At 40.0% G+C, this 18,260-nt stretch overlaps 1 protein-coding gene across 4 annotated transcripts in view; it reads right to left on the bottom strand.

The window, feature by feature from the left end:
• Positions 1 to 18,260, bottom strand: part of VWA3B (von Willebrand factor A domain containing 3B) — a 206,573-nt gene that overhangs the window by 173,480 nt on the left and 14,833 nt on the right. For all 4 annotated transcript variants that reach the window (XR_012132934.1, XR_012132935.1, XM_073240008.1 and 1 more), the window contains exons 3-5: positions 10,210 to 10,304; positions 8,187 to 8,437; positions 6,445 to 6,604 (exon numbers count right to left, since the gene is read on the bottom strand). Coding sequence is in view for 2 of the 4 variants with exons in the window: in XM_073240008.1 (XP_073096109.1) it covers positions 6,445 to 6,604; positions 8,187 to 8,437; positions 10,210 to 10,304 (506 nt within the window). In the remaining 2 variants the exon portion in view is untranslated. The remainder of the gene's footprint in view (positions 1 to 6,444; positions 6,605 to 8,186; positions 8,438 to 10,209; positions 10,305 to 18,260) is intronic.

Raw genomic sequence — 18,260 nt, forward strand, 5'->3', positions numbered from 1 at the left:
ATCTTGGGGTCAAGGTCAGGAAGTGAGATATCCAAGCTCTGGTGCCAAGGTAGGCAGTGGTCTCGGGTACTGCATGGGACGAATATTGTTAGCAGATTGGAAGAATTGCTTCCTCTGATCCCACAAGTACACTATAAAGGTCGGGAGTGGCTGTTCACACAGCCCCCATGGCAGGAAGCTTATTAACCATTTCCAGCGGCCGTGTCCAAATTCTACAGCACAAACTCACCCATCCATAGTCTAAGACCAAATGTGGGAAGGAGGGCATATTCCTGGTTGGTTCATCCTCTGCTCTCATCTCACAGGAAAACGCATGCCTGGGGAGGTGAGGCTGTCCTGACTTCACACAGCAGGTCAGGAGCCAGATCCACCCATGGCCAGGCCAGGCCATAAGAAGAATGGGAGGATGGACAACCCTGTGTCAGAAGCCACACAGGTGTGCATGCACACACCCAGACCTCCAGCCAGGCATCTGGGAGATGCATACCTCACCCAGGCAGGAGACTATCCCGAAGCACTTCCTGCCTCACTGAGAGCCGTAAAACCCACCCCAGGGGGCCCTGTAGCTGCAGCCCCACCCCAGCCTCAGCCACACTGCTGCTCTTCCCTGGGATTTTGTCGGCCACATTGTTGTCTCCCCCGCCACTAGCGAGTTCTATAGCCTTGTGTCTTACCACTGGGTTTCAGCCCCAGGCAAGTTCACTATGGATTCAGTATGACCAAAGAAATTGACAGCAAAACGTTCTTGGGTGAAAGGGTTATACCCAACTTTATGTCCAGGTGGCAGGTCAGTCACTAAACTCCTGTTCACTCAGAGTGAGTCTGCACGCAGCAAGCCAGTCTCTGTTTCTGTCTCTGGGCCTCTCTGCCTGCACAGTCATCCCGCACAGCCATCCTCTGGGCCCCTCTGTCCGCACAGCCGTCCCACACAGCCTTCCTCTGGGCCTCTGTCCTTGGTGCTGACACCACTCCAGTCTCTGCTCTCTTGCAGCCTTGCAACCCCGCCACTGTGTCCCATGCAAGCACTGGCAGAGCTCTTTATATAGAGTCAACAGTGATGTACTGCTCACGGGTGTGCAGTGAGCTAGTCAACCAGGGCCAGGTGAGAATCCTGGCCACAGGAACTCTCATTTTATCCACACCTCATACAAGTGATTCAGCTTCAGTGTCTTCACTTGTGAAAAGGGAGACAATGCAGTTGACCTCATGACTGAGCTTAAACAAGATGGCTTAAAATTATGTGTGTATATAATTCACAGAAAGCAAAAACCAGGAAGAGCAAGAAATATATATCATCTAACTCAGCCCCTAAAAATAAACTGATTGTCTCCACAGATAACTGGGGAGGAAGCCCCAGAAAATGAGTGCAGTAAGGGATAAATAAACGTCCATCGCTTTAGGATTTACAAGCCTTTCTCTGCACTAATCATAAACTCCTGTCAGCTGAAGGTAAACAGTTAGTTGCCTCACCTCAGCTTCAAACCTGGGACTTAAGCCCACCTGACATGGAAAGGTAGCGGTAAGGCTGGCTCCCAACTGGTTAAGACGACCTCTCTCTGGCAGCTGGGGAAGACCTTGCCCAAGGAGGTAGGGGGTGGGGTCAGGGGTCTGGGGTTCCAGGCTGGGGCTTAGGAGGCCAGAGTGGGAGTCGACAGCAGCCTACTTCAGCAACAACCTTCCTCCATCTCAGCACAAAAACAACCCCATCCCTCCCCCGCTCCCCATGACTCTCTATCTCAGACCTTTCAACACCAGCTCCCTGATTTTAAAAAGTACCTAATGGGAGGTAAAGACTAAGGAATACTGTAACTTTCTTGCAGTCAATCACCCGAGAGGCTGTGTGGGCAAGTTGGGGTTCCCATGGCCAGGATCCTCACTGAATTAAACCACCTGATGATGTAACTGGCCTGTTGCTAGGCTACCACTTCCACACCTTTAGGGAATAAGCTATTATTGTGCTATATAGAGAGCTCGACCCAGTGCTCTGGGGGGAGGCAGAGACGCTAGTGCTCAACCTACTAGGAGGACAAGCGGAGTAATAAACCCTTTCACCCCAAAGAACATTTTGCTGTCAATTTCTTTTGGTCACATTGAATCCATAGAGAATTTGCCCAGGGTTGAAACCCATTGGCAAGACAGGCAGGACAAACACTGCAAGAAGGAGCAATGTTCTCCAGGTTCCTTATTAGGCAACTAAGATTATTCTCCCAGCAAATGCATCCTATTTCATTCCCCCGTCTGGTGTCACGCGTTACCTCATGCAGGATGTATAATGAGGCTCTCATGTAGCTGCACTATTGGTAGTGTTAGTGTCGGTGCCCAAGTTCAGCATGGGGACAGGGGGCATCTTCTCATAAGGATCTACAATCACACATGGCCTAAGGTAGGGGAACAGACATGGGCACACAGTGGGGACTTCCTAGGGTTTGTTAGGTGAACAGGGGGGTGAGCAAGGACAAGCATCTCCAGGTAGTCTGTGCTTCTGACACCCTGCACCTCCACTGCACATCATGCAAACTCAGCCTCTTTGTGGCGCCAGCAGCCCAAAAGTCTGAAATACTTGTGCAGAAATGTTTTTCCCTCAAGATTTCATCAAACTAAAAAGTAAGTCAGGATTTCCTTTCCTTTACTAAGACTATAAGGTTATTCATTATTCATTAAGTTCATTACTCAGCTTCTTAATTACCTATGTTTTCAGTTGACTTAGTTACTTGTGCCACAGATTTCCTGGGACATGCTTTACACCGAGACCACTTGTCCCACCCCCATTCTCTTCCTGCACACTGTCTTTCTGCCTCTCCTTTCTGCTCACATAATGACATTGAGAAAACCAGACAGGAAGATAAATAGGCTTCTATCCCTATCCCCCCAAAATTAGCAAAATGCCTTTTAAAAGTGAAGTGACTGTGGGGATACCTGCTATTTAGGATGACAAGCTAACATGAATTATTTTATTCAGTGTTCATAGCAGACTTGTGGACTATGAATGCTCGTCATCACACTCAGTTTACAGATGGAGAAACTGAGGCCGGGACAGGTCACTGACCTGGCCTTGTGGCCTGTAAACCCAGGCTGCCTGACCTTGCTTTCAACCACTTCACCTTGTTGGCTTATCATGGTAGGGCCAGTCACCTGTTAGGGATGAACGTGAATCCCAAAACTGTGACAGCAAGAGCATGGGACAAGAGTGGCCAGAGACAACACTGCTTTTACTTCCTCACCTCCCACTCCCTGATCACTGACCAAAAGTTGGGTCCAGGAGGTTGTATGGCTCATGAGCAACCGTCCTCATAGGAATCCTCTCCCCTTAACCAGAACCTCTGAGCTCCTTGAGGGCAAGGGCAGTGATGAGGGTCAGTAGTAGCCAGTACCAGAAGCATTTTCCTCACTGACAAGCATTTCTGAAATCCTGATTTGCACAGAATATGATAACACAAGACATGGAAAATACTCCATTCAACTGTTTTACTGTGAATCAAAAATGCTTGCCACTTTATACTACATAAAATAGGGGGAAGCCCTTCTGTTTGCATTTGAAATGTTTCTTCTGTCTGGCCCATGTGTTCTGCAGCTTCCCATGGCAACCTTAATTCTGCCCAGCCAAGGAGGTCTGGACACCTTCCATGCTTGGAGGACAAGAAGAGTCAGTCTGGAGGAGGCTGCTTCTGCTCTGATTGCCCCCTGCTCTAGTCTTTCAGAAGGCCTCTGGGTATAAAAATGTCCTCTCTGCAAGGAAGACAAATGGAAGTCAACCAGAACAGCAGTGAGTGGTCTAGTAAAATTCTGCCTTCTTCATGTAACTTCGGCCATTGCAACAGTTTTGACCAACTCCAGAGCTTGGATTTAACTTCCAGATCTTCGCTGTCCCTGTGGCAGCCCTCTCCCGGTACAGCCAGTTTTGATTTTCTGATTCCCCTCATGGTAGTGACTGCTCACTTCTCAGATTCCTCCTGACACCCTTGACCACCAACTTTTTTACTTCCAGGCTTCCCACAAACCTGTCCTCAGCCACTGTGCCCACCTGAGTCACATAAGGCTCAGCAAATTCACCTGCCTGGTCCTACACAAATCACCTCCCTTCAATTAAAAAAACTCCAATCTGTACCGTAGCTTGGTGATGGGAATCTCTTGGACTCCTGTCTAGCCCCCAGTCTCAAGAATATCAACATTATTTCCTTTTCATCCTCCAATGTCAACAAACATTTGTCGAGCCCTTACTAGGCACTGCCATTGCTAGGGACACAAAGGTGAAAAGGTTTGATGCCTGCCTGAACCACTGTCAACAAGTAACTGAAATGCCAGGTTGACTGTGACCGGTCCTTCAGCTCACTGCCCAGTGGTAAAGGCTCCTTATGGAATTGTGTGAGTCTGTCTATTTCACCCACTTAGTCTTCTGGTGAATATGATCTTTTTTAAAAAAAGTAAACAAATTTTTGCCTATCAGGTAGATGGAAGAGAGGCTGATAGAACACAAAGAGAAATGTAGGTGCCTTTTGGGCAGGTGGCCTTCTGCTAAAAGGTGAGGCAATGCCCCTCAGCCTTCCTGGGGGGCTTTAGGTATTCAGCCTTCTCCTTCCTGAAAACCCCTCACATCCTGGACCAGCAGGCCTTCCAGGACCTCCTGGCACAACATCCCTCTTCATAAAGGCCTGGGAAGTCGCCTGTCCGAAAGATGTGCCCTGGGGCCAAAGGACACTGAAGAGAAGAAGCCCTGTCATGGGCTCTGAGGATGATGCCAGCCCCCCTAAACTGCCAAACATTTCCTCAGTACCCCCAAGGCTGCTCTTCCCACAAACCAGGCTCTTTTGCACAGAAGGCACAAGTAATTCATCCACCAATAGTGCTCTCCGCGTGCTACCATTAGAGCCAGGATTTAGATGCTCGTGTGACAGACCTGCACACTCTGCCTGGCTCCTCTGGATTCAAAGCCTCCTCCTCAGCCATCCCTCTCTGTTCGATATTCCGAGCTGACCTGTTCCAGAGGAGGTCAGCAGCCTCTGAGCATCGTCCTCCACAGTAAACCAAGCATACCTGTCAGCCCTTTCTACTCATGCAGCCCTGATACAAAAACCCAACAACCACGTTAATCTTTGGACACAAGAGAATACCAACTTTCTTGGTTCCTCTCAGGATTCACTCATAGGAGATGCTAACCCAAAGCATGCGCGTGCGCGCGCACGCACACACACACACACACACACACACACACACACACACACACACTCCAGAACCTGTGAAATGTTCCATTTCTTGAATGCTTATTATGGTGTCCAGACGCTTGAAATTTTACAGATGTTAAAGCAAACTTGAAAGGCCAAAGAACAAAACAGCCTTTATTTTATTCTTTAATGCAGAACATTTGTTCCTCTGGCTTTGTGAGGACAATGTGTTTCCAACTTCAAAGCACCATCTTCAATATCAATAAAGAGTCTGGTGACCACTGGGGGCTGTCCTTTCCAGGTGCCAGCACATGGTCTCTTTAGTCAAGAAAGGCTGTCTTAATGCAACCAAGTAAAGCTTGAAATCTACAGAATGCATGGAGTCCAAGCAGAGAAGCAATCAGCTATTAAGTAATGTTAATTGATTAGTAAGTATTAAATAGGCACCCATATCCCAAAGGAAAGCAGACCTGCCCCCATCTAGGGAGATGAGGCTGGCCCAAGGATCCCACCTTCCCGAGTACTTCTCTACTGCTTTGCCACTGCCCTTAAAGTTCCATCATTAGTTCACTCACAAAAACACACCCTTCCAGCTAAAAGAACATAAAACACAACCACTTCAACCCCTCTTCCAAAGCCTAATTTCCAAGAAGTCCCTATAGAAAAGCATATGTGAATACATAACACTAGGAAATGGATGACTCATCAGTGTGGATATACTGTATCTTGGAAAGCACATGATAGACCTGTTTTTGAAGAAGAGAAACTGGGAAGGATTCAGAACACGAATGGCGGAGAAATCCTACTTCCTCATCCTCAGGGTTCTATGAAAAGTCTTCTGACCTCTCCTCCCCATCTCAGATGGACTGATTCATCTCATCAGGAGAATGCACAGCCCTGCCTAACTCCCTATCCCTTCTCGAAGCCCAGTGGCCATGAGCAGCATGTGGCTCTCCCAGCACTGGCAAAATGAAGGTCAGTCACCTCACAGGAGGAGCCCAGCCAGGCTCAGGGAGCAGAGGCTTGGGAATCTCCCTGCGGTCCAGCTCAGCCATCACTGAAGCTATTTCGGTCCCCATCTGGAACTGTCACTATTTCTCAATTGTTTCCAAATTCAGAGGTGAATGGGATTAAAACTTCGGCTCTTCAATGCCAACGATGGGGTCTTGGTGGGATGCTGCTGGGAGGGGACCAAGATCAGCTGAAGGACAGTAGGAGGGTACTGAGTAGGAAGAAGCCTGAAGCCACCTCTGTGACCTGGGGCCAGCCATGGATGCACACTCACAGTTTTGTCTTTCCCAGCTTCCAGCAAAGCGTCCAGGCGGCCAGCCTGGCTCATGGCCAACTTGAAAGTCAGTTTCCCAACCCAGCTGATGGCAGCAGCTATGGACTCTTCCGTCACAGGAGCAGCATCCTCCTGCCATTTCACAGGCTCTTGAGAAACCCTGGGAGGAATGACATGGGGCTGTCACTGGGCAGTGGGCTCACAGCCATCAGCCCTCAGACCTACAGCTCTGAGCAGCAAGCCACTTAACATCACCAGATCTAACAGAAAAAGACTCAGCTCTCCACCCTCTGAAAGCTACCAATAAAACAGGCAAGCTGTTGAAGACAGGTTTCCAAATCACCATTACCTTTCTCAAGCCATCTGACTAGGAAAAACAGTTTACAGGAGAATAAAGCGACCTCAGAAATGTAAACACTAATGTGCATTAAAACCATTAGGGAAGTTATTTTCATGAACAGGCAGGTTTATATGTAACTGTCTTCCACTAATGGTAAATGTATAAGGATTCATAGCATAAGATTTGCAAATCAGCAACAATCACGTTACTCTAAAATTTTATTTCTAAATTCTTTTGTGGACATTGTTCGGAAAGATTTCCATCAGTTACCATTTTTGGATGAAAAATAGTATTGTTTTGAGTTCAGCAGAGCATTTGTTTTTAAATCCTGGGAAATTTTGATTAAACAATTTAGTTTGGGCTTAGAAATGACTGATGGAATCCCTCAAGAAAGAAGAGCCATTTGAATTTATTTAGCTGTGTGTTTATAATTGAACAAATTATATAAATCATATCTGAATTCAAAATTTGAAGAATTATGTGAATCATTACTAAATGAATCAGCCTGATTTGTCCCACATAGCCCATCTCCACAGAGAGAGGCTTTCTCACACTGCGTCACCTCTGTGTGGCTCCCCTGGGTAGAGAATCTGGTTGAGTAGCATGTACGCAACAGCATACATTTCTAAGAAAGCTAAAGCATTGAAGATTTAAGGGCTTAATTCCTTCAATAATATATCTATGTCAGCAATAGGAACCTGGGACAGAACAGTCAGGCAGCACCCCCAAAGATGTCATCTGTTTGGATAAAAAAATTTCATTGTTCATGAAACAAGAAAAACTCAGTTAGGTAGATGCCACCCTCATCCAGATGTTTCCTATCAAGGAGCAGCAGCCACTATTCCACATGAGAAATTGGCCCTGGAATCCAAATTCTCTTGAATCCAAGAATCCATAAATAATACATTGTTAAAACTCTAAAATATTGGAAATTCTCTAAAGCCAGCCACCTGTTGTTCTGATTAAGGAGCTCAACTTACAGGGGAGATCAAGTTGAGTTACAAGCACAGTCTGAGAAACAGTGGAATTTGTGGCAAGTTTGAATTCATTATTCAAATTAAAATCTAAAATGACTGCAGGGATTTCTATGACCTTACACATATATTCAAAAAAACACAAACTCATATATTTCAACCATGCCACCATGCATTGAAGAAAAGCATGCTTTTAAATCTCTTCTAATTTGAAAACTAGGATGCCACTTATGTGCAAAGCAGGTAAAAGTTTTCTAAGATTTATTCCTTGTGGGTTTTTTGCTGGAATGACATATTCAAGGAAATTACAAGATAATACCTCCTCCCTCCCCATAGAGCTAACTATGTTAGTCATGCTACTTAATGCCAAATAAATGAAAATTATTTGGGAAGTTTCACTGAAATATCCCCATCCTGTGGGAACTCACCATATGATATTGAACTTGGTTATGTGAGCCACCTGCTCCTGGAGGACCATGGTGAGAGCACTGTGGCACAGATGAAGCTCCTCTGCCAGCATGCCGCCAAAATCCAGCACTATGGTGATGCATTGCTCCAAGACAACACCAAAAATCTGCCGGCTCTTGCTGGTGAGCCAGTCCATCCGCCGCTTGTAGCTCTCCACAGCTTGTGTTAAATGTTCCACAAATTCATGGATCAATTCTGATTTAGCTGTTAACTTAATGGAAATAAGAGTAAAAAACCAAAAAGATAAAATTAAGTAAAAACAAACCAAAAAAAGTCATCTGAACCACAGTGCAGCCAGGAACAATATGGCCCACTGAGTCATGGCCTTGGCCATCAAAAACTATTAATAACAATTTTGTAGAGAATCCAGGAGTTGTTGCAAAAGTGGTGCGAACTTTTGACTGAAAAACCTTTGGATGATTCCCCAGAAAAGAAGATCGTCTGATGCATTTAAAACACAGCACTCTTTTCAAAAAATATGTTTCTAGAATATGTTTGATTTTTACAGTTATAAAATTATCTTTTTCAGAAAATTTCCAGGGGAACTTTGAGGAAATTAGGTAAAAGAAAAGAAATCAGCAAAGACAAATGGAAAAAAAATAAGTCTCACTCAAAAATTTTCCTAAGTACAACATGCCAAAATTATTTCAAAAATGCTTCTAAACATGCCTGACTTTTCTGCTAAGGGATGCTGACCGCTGACCCATCTTCCTGCTCACCACCTTCGTCCTGTGTCCTCTGTCTCTCAGGCCAAGCTGGCCTGTAACCTAGATCACCTGATCACCCACAGCTGCCACCAACACATTTAGGTGCTGTCTTGTGGCAGAGACTTGTGGGCAATTTCTTGTATACATATAAACCATCATTCACATAGATCACGCAGAACTGTGCAAGGCCTTTGGGGATGTAGGAGGGGAGGAGGAGACATAGAAAGGAGTAAGAAAACTTTGTGTCCTATCCTGTGAAGATGCCCAAATACCTGGAATGTTAAGGAAAATGTGTTTTCTGAACACACCATGAAATTCCACATTTCCATGCCTTCGCTAGTACCATCCCTCTGGCTTAAATTCCTTACCCCTGTGTCTCTCCAGTTTATTCCTCAAGCTCCAGCACCACTTCCTGTTGCTTTCTAGGCTCCCTCAGGCAGAATTCCTGTCTATTTGACAGCATTCACAGCACTTCCTACAAGTCTCCACCCCAGCACAGAAACCGGGGTGGGACTGTGCCCCAGGGGCAGTGGAGGTGGAGGTAGATGGCAAAGACAGATGTTTCCAATAGTTCTGTATCAATTTCCATATGGTTCAGATACAAAATATATTTAGCACACCAAACTCTAGATTCTATGGGTATTATTGCTTAAGAGAAGGCTCAGTTTAAAAAATAATGTAAATGTTTTAAAAAATTAAGAAGTAACAGTCTAGGTGCTGCATGGGCATACACTGGCATGAACAAATATCCCTAAAGTGATGTGATGGGACATGTGTCTTGGTGAGCTCCCGTGGTGGGCCAGGGTGTACACAGGTGTGCATGTTTTGGGGCACGCGAGCCATACTGAAGTGCTGGGAATGAAGGGCTCCCGTGAAAGGCACTGCTTGCCCCCTGCCCACTGCTACCTACAAAAGGAGCCCTCTCTTCCTAGGGCTCCTGGCAGGTAACAGCACTGTGCTCTTTTCAGCTAACCTCTGTCATACTGCTTTTTCCCTTTGTTTCAGTGCAAAACGAAGTGTTGCTATGCAAATAATTGCACCTTTGGTCAAGAGCTTCATGCTCTCATCTCTAACAGGTCAAACACATCCTTCCCCAGCTCCTTAGCTGTGGTTTTTATTGCTGTCCACGCAGCCAGAAGAAAATCTCCCACCCTGAAAAGGCTCAGCACCACTGTATTAATGCAAAGCAGAGTGGGCTCTCCACATAGGCCACCCTAAGATCTTAGCAGTGCATCACAAGGCCCCCCAATACAGAGAGCAGAGAACTTGGACTTACATTGTATACTCTGCCATCTTCTGCTCTGTAGAACCGTGGAAATAGGCCATCAGCGTACCGGGAAGCCACAAATCTCCCCAGAGAAGTCACATAATCTGCATTTTTTATAAAGAAAAGCAATCAAAATGATGCCCTACAGCACTTATTTTTGTTTCAAAATGCTGTTGTCTGACATGGTTCAAATCATATTCCCAGTGACCCAACAGTCTGTGATGCTTTGTACTCTGTTCTGAATAATGAAGTATTTCTAGGGGCTACGATAAATGTAACTGTCTATGACATGCATAATCCTTTAAGGCACGAATGAATAGGGGAAAGAACAGGGTCTGTTTCTTGGTTTCCTGGTTCTTCTGTCCAGAATGATTAAAGCAGAAGTCAAGAAGACAACATAGAAATTCTGTTTAATTCCCAAAAACTTTTAATCAGAACTTGGACTTGATTTTCAGAATTTTAAAAATTAAAATTTGATACTATCTATTGCTCTCTCAGTGGGATTCATGAATACATGAATGAAATGAAGCAAGCAGGTCACAGACTCAGATTATTCATACAGTAAGTCAAAGCCACAAGATTTTCTTCTCAGATTGTAAGCTCAGCTGTTCAACATCCATTGAGCATGCGTGTGTTAGGCACAGTTACAGAATGGGAATACACTGCTGCCCAGAACATTTCTACTCTTGGAACCAATGGAAGGCTACAGAAAGGCTTCACGGACTAACCATGACTTGGCAGGACAGAACATGAGGTAAAGCTTCACAGAGATGTCTTCATTGTGATAATTACTTTATTGTCACGAAGACATTATTATTAAGTACTAAAGGCAGGAGTGCAAATAGCAGTACTCCTGGTCCAGTACCTCCTTTCCTATTCCTTTCTAGGGAGGCAGGATAACAGCCTACTCCGAAAAGGCAGAAAGAGCAACGCTGAAATGTATAGACTTCCTAGACAGGCTTGGTCCCAAACCACCAGGAATAATAAAGTTTGCAAGTCTTTAAGTTCAATTTCCATAGCAGTAAGGAGTAAAAAATGGATACTTGAATTCCATCAGCAAAGATCTCACTCAATAAACCTCCCAAACTCCAAAAAAATCTAGTTAAGATTTCAACTTCTTAACTACACAGATAGAGCAACTTCAAATCACCAGCAGCATTCTCTCTTTACCTAAGATCTTTATCTAGAGTGAGGAGAGCTCTGTTTCTTGACGATTGAAAGAGATAAATCTCTGGGAGGCTTTATAAGCTGTACTCCCAATTAAAATGTAAGGCATTGTGAGTTCTGCATCCAATAATGGTGGAGTAGATTTTATTGGCTAACCCTCACACATAAAAAATTATAAACTCTGGACAAAATATAAAGATAGCTACTTGAAGACACTGGAGTGCAATCAAGAGCAGGCAGAAACTGGAGTGGCATTAATCTTTGAAAGAAGAAAATTGAATGGTGAGATTTGCATTTACTTAGCAGGGGAGGCCGAGTTTGGTGTTTGAGTCCAGCCAAGTTAACTGCCTGCCAGAATAAGCAAGCATCAGCTGTTCTAATGGATAAAACAACTGTGGTATATCCATAAAGTTCATCTCCTTATATTCTTTAGACATAAAAAGGGAATAAAATACTGGTACATACTACAACATGGATGAACCTTAAAAACATTAAGTAAAATAAGTCAGTGACAAGAAACCACATATTATATGATTCCATTTATGTGAAATACCCAGAACAGCAAATCTAGAGAAACAGAAAGTAGATTGCTTTGGGCTGAGGGTTGGGGGGCAGGATGGATAGCTAAGGAGTACAGGGTTTCTTTTGAGGTGATGAAAATGTTCTAAACTTAACTGTGGTGATGGCTGCATGTTTCTGTGAATATACTAAAAAGTGTTGAATTGTACACTTTTTATTGAAATATAGTTGATGTACAATATTATATTGGTTGCAGATGCACAACATAGCAATTTGACAATTATACACATTACTTAATGCTTACCACAATAAGTGTAGCTACCATTTGCCTCCATATCAAGATATTACAGTATTATTGACTATGTTCCCTATGCTGTACTTCTATCACTGTCACCAATTTATTTTATAATTGGAAGTTTGTACCACTTTATCCCCTTACCTATTTCATCCAACCCCTCACACCTCCCTCCCTTATGGTAACCAATAGTCCATTGTCTGTTATGGGTCTATTTCTGTTTGTTTTTCAGATTCCACATGTAAGGAAAATCATATGGTATTTATCATTGTGTATGACTTATTTCACTTAGTATAATCCCCTCTAGATCTACCTACATTGTCATAAATGGCAAAATTTCATTCTTTCTTATGGCTGAGTAATAGTCTATTATATATATGTACCACATCTTTATTCATTTATCAATAGATATTTAGGTTGCCTCTATTTCTTGACTATTATAAACAATGTTATGATAAACAGAGGTGCATATATCTTTTCAAATTCGTGATTTTGTGTTTTTTTTCCTGGTGAATTCCCAGAAGCAGAATTACTGAGTCATATGGTTTCTCTATTCAGTTTTTTGAGAAACTTCCATACTGCTTTCTATAGTGGCTGTGTCAATTTACATTCTCACCAACAGTGTTATGAAGGTTCCCTCTTCTCTATATTCACTCCAACATTAGTTATTTCTTGTACTTCTTTTGGTATAAACCGTTCTTACTGATGGGACATGATATCTCACTGAAGTTTTGATTTACATTTTCCCAATGATCTTGATATTGAGTGATATTGAACATCTTTTCATGTATCTGTTGGCCATCTGTATGTTTTCTTTGGAAAATGTCTATTCATGTCCTCTGCCCTTTTTTAAATTGGATTATTAGGGGTTTTTCTGATATTGAGTTTGAATGAGTTCTTTATACACTTTGGGTGTTAGCCCTTTATCCAATATATCATTTGCAAATACATTTTCCCATTGAATTGTATACTTTAAATAAATGAATGGTATAGTATGTGAATTACATGTCAATAAAGCTGTTATTTTTTAAAAAGTAGATATGAGAATCTAGCTGTTTTCTATTGAGACAGACATAAAGGAGATTTACAAAAATGTAAAACTTCCATCGCTAAAACAAATTTCCTTCAAGATGTTGTTACCATATAATAAATTTGTTACTTTTAAATGAATAGTAAATATTTTTTAAAGTTTTTAGTTCTAACTTCCAATATGGTAAATATCAATAGATATAAAATGCATAAATGCTTCTAAGCATAAGAGATTTTATATAAAGAGTGTATGATATGAAAGCACACAAAGGAGATGAACTGAAAGAAAGATCACAGTAAAAACATTTACATACTAGCTGTAGATAATTAATTCTAGTGGCAATGGTTTTCTCATCAGAAATCATGGACACCACAAGGAAGTGGCAAAATATTTTTTTAATGCTGAAAGGAGAGATTTCAACCCCAAATCTTATATCTGGTGAAATTATTCTTCAGGAATTAAGGAGAAATAAAGACATTCTTGGACAAAGAAACTAAAAGCTACTCTTAAAGAACAGCTTTTAAAAAAGCAGGGCTACTCTTAAAGAATGAGTAAAATAAGTTCCACAAACACAAAGAAAATTATAAAATAAGGACCCTTGAAATATCAGGAAGAATGTAGTAAACATAAATATGGGGAAATACAATAGACTTTCTCAAGTTTTTTAAGTTACGCTTGAGGGTGGGTTGAATAAAAAATTATAGCAAAGTCTAATGTGATTTTCGATGTATGAAAAGAAAGTAAATGTTATAAGGCGAGTAAAAGAACATAAAGGGAAATAAAGTTTCTACTCTTCATCAAAGTGGTAAAATGTTGACACATTTACAATGGGATACCTAGTACAACTACTAAAAAAGCTGTATTATAAGGTGTACTAAAAAATACTACAGATAATAAACAATTCTAAAGAATGTTTAAGTAACCCAAAGTAGGCAGAAAAAAGAGAATAAATGAAAAACAGAAAATGAAATATTACAGATAAGCCCTAATATATCAATAATTGTATTAATTGTATTAAATGTAAATGGTCTGAACACAATTAAAAAAATAGATTTGCAAAGAGGATTTAAAAAATGACCCAACAATAGAGTGCCTACAACAAACTTGCTTCAAATATAATGATATATATATATATGTTAAAAATAAAAAGACAAAAGATAAACCATGTAAGTATTAATAAGAAGAAAGCAGGACCAACTATATTAATATCAAAAAAGAAAACCACAGAGTAAAGAATATTACTAGGGACAGAAAAGGATATTATGTAATTATTAAAGTGTCAATTCACCAGGAAGACATATGATCCTACCTAAGTGTATATGCACCAAACAACAGAGCTGCAAATATGTTAAGCAGAAACTGATAGAACTGAATGGAGGAATAGTAAATCCACAGTTACAGGTGGAGATTTCAATACTACTCTCTCAACAATTGATAGCATACCTAGATAGAAAATCAGCAAAGATACTCAACACCATCAACAAAAAGGATCTAAATGACATTTATAGAAAACTCTACACAACAGAATACACATTTTTTCAAGTACCCACAGAATATATGTCAAGACAAACCATATCCATTCCTATAAAATAAATCTTAAAAAATTTAAAAACTAAAACCAAATAGACTATGTTCTCTGCCCATGATGGAAACAAACTAGAAATCAGTAACAAAAAGACAGCAAGAAAATCTCCAAACTCTTGGAAACTACATAACATGATTCAAAAAAAAAAAAACAAAAAACCCATGGATAAAAAGTTTCAACAGAAATTAAAAGTTCTTTAGATTGAATTAAAATAATATAAAAATAGGATGTACACATCAAACAGTGCCAAGAGAAATTTATAGCCCTACATGCTCACAAAAGAAAAGATGAAGTCTCAAATCAGTAAATCTAAGCTCTCACTTAAAGAAACTAGAAAAAGAGCAAAACAAAGCCAAAGCAAGCAAGAGGAAATAAATAATAAAGACCAAAGCAGGAGTCAATGAAACTGCACGTATAAAAATAGAGAAAATTGAATAAAAAGCTAGCATTTTAGTTATATTAAAAAACTGACAAATCCTTAGCAAGACTGGCAAAGCTAAAAGAGAAGACATGAATTACTGATATCAGATGAAATATGGAATATCACTGAAGATTCTGCAGATATCAAAAGAATGAAATACTACCAACAATTTGACACATAAATTAGACAGCTTAGATGAAATGAATCAATTCCTCAAAAAAATACAAACTATCACAACTCAATAAGAAATAGATCACTTGAATAACTCTATACTTAGTTATGAAATTAATCTGTAATTGAAAACATCAAAAAAAGAAATTCCTGGATAGGTTCTCTGGAGAATTCTATGAAACATATAAAGAATAACTAACATTCTACATACTATTTTACAGAAAATAGAAAATGAGGGAATATTTCCCAACTCATTTTATGAAGCCAGTATTACCGTGATACCAAAGCCAGACAAACACAGTATTAAAAAAAAGAGGGAGAGAGAGAGGAAAACCACAGATCAATACCTTTCATGAATACAGATGCAAAAACCCTTAATGTAACATTAGCAAAAAGAACTCAGCAATATACAATACAAAATAATTATACAGTATAACCAAGTGGTATTTATTCCAGGATACAAAGTTGGTTCAATTACTGAAAAACCAATAGACATAATCAACCAAATTAACAGGTTAGGGAAGAAAAATCTTATGACCCTTTCGACTGACACAGAAAAAAAACTGACAAAATTCAACATCCATTCATGATAAAAAGTCAGGGAAAACTAGGAATATAAGGGACCTTTCTCAACTTGATTTTTTTTTTTAATCTTTAAAAATACTTCAGCTAACACAATCTTTAATGGTGAAAGACTGAAAGTTTTCACCTAAGATCTTAAATAAGGTGAGGATGTCCTCTCTCACCACTACTATTCCACATAGTACTGGAAGTTCTAGATAGCATAAGGCAAGACAAGAAAACACAAGGCAGATCAGAAAGGAAGAATGCAAACTTTCCCTATTTGGAGAAGACATACTGGTCTACCTATAAATCCCAAGGAAACAACAAGAAGCTCTTAGAACTAATAAGTGAGTTCAGTATGGTCACAGGATGGAAGATCAACATTTTAAAAAATCGACCATATTTCTATGTATTAGCAATGAACATGTAGAAACCAAAATTTAAACTTCATTCATAATGACTCAGAATAATGAAATACTAGTGTAAACCCAACAAAACATGTGAGACTTGTATACTGAAAACTACAAGACATCTGATGAAGGAAATCAAAGATGCAAATCAATGTAAAGATATTCTACATTCATGGACTAGAAGACTCAATATAGTAGAGATGTCAATTCTCCTTAAACTGATATACATGTTTAATGCAATTCCTGGGATTTTCATGCAATCAAAATCCCAGAAATATTTTGTAGATATATATGTGGTTATTCTAAAGTTCATATGGAAAGGCAAAGAAACTAGAGTGGCTAGAACAATACTGAAAAATAATAAAGTAGGAGAAATCAGTCTACCCAACTTCAAGAGGTTAAAATAGTTATAGTAATCAAGACTGTGTAGTATTGGAGGAAAGACACACAGCTGAATACAACAAAATGGAAAACCCACAATAGTCCCATACAAGTCCAACCAATTTTTAACAAAGATGCAGAAGTAATTCAAAAGTGGAAGAATAGTCTGTTAAATAAAAGGTGCTAGAACGATTGGATATCCATAGTCTAAAAATGAACCTTATACAGAAACTGAGTCAAATTGATCACAGGCTAAATTTACGATGTAAAATTGTAAAACTTTTTAAAAAATAGGAGAAAATCTTTGAGACCTAACAAGATCCATCAAGAAAAAAAGTCAATAAATTGGACCTCATCAAAACTATAAACTTTTGCTCTGAGAAACTGTTAAGATGATGAAAGACAAGATACAGACTAGGAAAAGATATCTGCAAACCATATATGTGACAAAGGGTTCATATATAGTATACAAAATGAACTGTAAACTCAACATTAAAAAACCAACTCTAATAAAAAAATGATCAAGACCTGAAGAAACATTTATTTTGCAAGATATACAGCAAAAAAGCACATGAAAAAATATTCAACAAAACTAGACATTAGGGAAATATAGATTAAAATCACAATGAAATACCACTACATGACTATTATAACAGCTAAAATTTTCATATGGTGACAATACCAAATGCTGGTGATGACATGGAAAAACTCTCTCACACATTACTGATGTGAATAGTACAGACACTCTGGAAGACAGTTTGGCAGTTTATTAACAAAGCAAAACAAAACAAAAAACTAAACATACCCTTAACATAGCACTTAGCATTTGCTTCCAGGGCATTAACAGCAGAGAAGTTAAAACAAAAACCTATACACAATTGCTCATAACAGCTTTATTAGCAATGGCCCAAACTGGAAATTACACAAATGCTTTTCAATGGAAGACTGGTTAAACAAACTGTGGCATATCCATACCCTGGAATACTATTCCACAATAAAAAGAAACAAATGACTGCCACATGCAACAACTTGGATGAACCTCAAATAAATAATATTAAGTGAAAAAATGCCAATCTGCAAAGGTCATATACTTATGATTCCATTGACATAAACATTCTATAAATGAGAAAAGTATGAAGATGTAAAACAGACTTATGGTTTCTACACCTTAAGGAAGTTGGGAGGTGGGGTGTCTCTGACTATAGCAGGGTAGCTCAAGGGAGATTTTTGTAGGGTTGAACAATTCTTTATCCTGACTGTGGTGGTGGTTATACAAATCTACACAAGTGATAAAATAACACAGAATTATTCACACACTGTATCAGTGTCAAATTCTAGAATTTGATATTACTATAATTTTACAAGATACATAACCTTTGGTGGAAATTGTGGGATCTGTCTATATTATCTTTGTTATTTATATAACTTCCTATGAATCTGTCAGCCCAGAATAAAAAGTATAAATCAACCAACCATTCCAAGAAAGAGGTGAAATGAAGACAGTATCAAATTAAGAA

Source organism: Manis javanica, chromosome 1 (genome assembly GCF_040802235.1).
Source record: "Manis javanica isolate MJ-LG chromosome 1, MJ_LKY, whole genome shotgun sequence".
NCBI classification, from domain to species: Eukaryota; Metazoa; Chordata; class Mammalia; order Pholidota; family Manidae; genus Manis; species Manis javanica.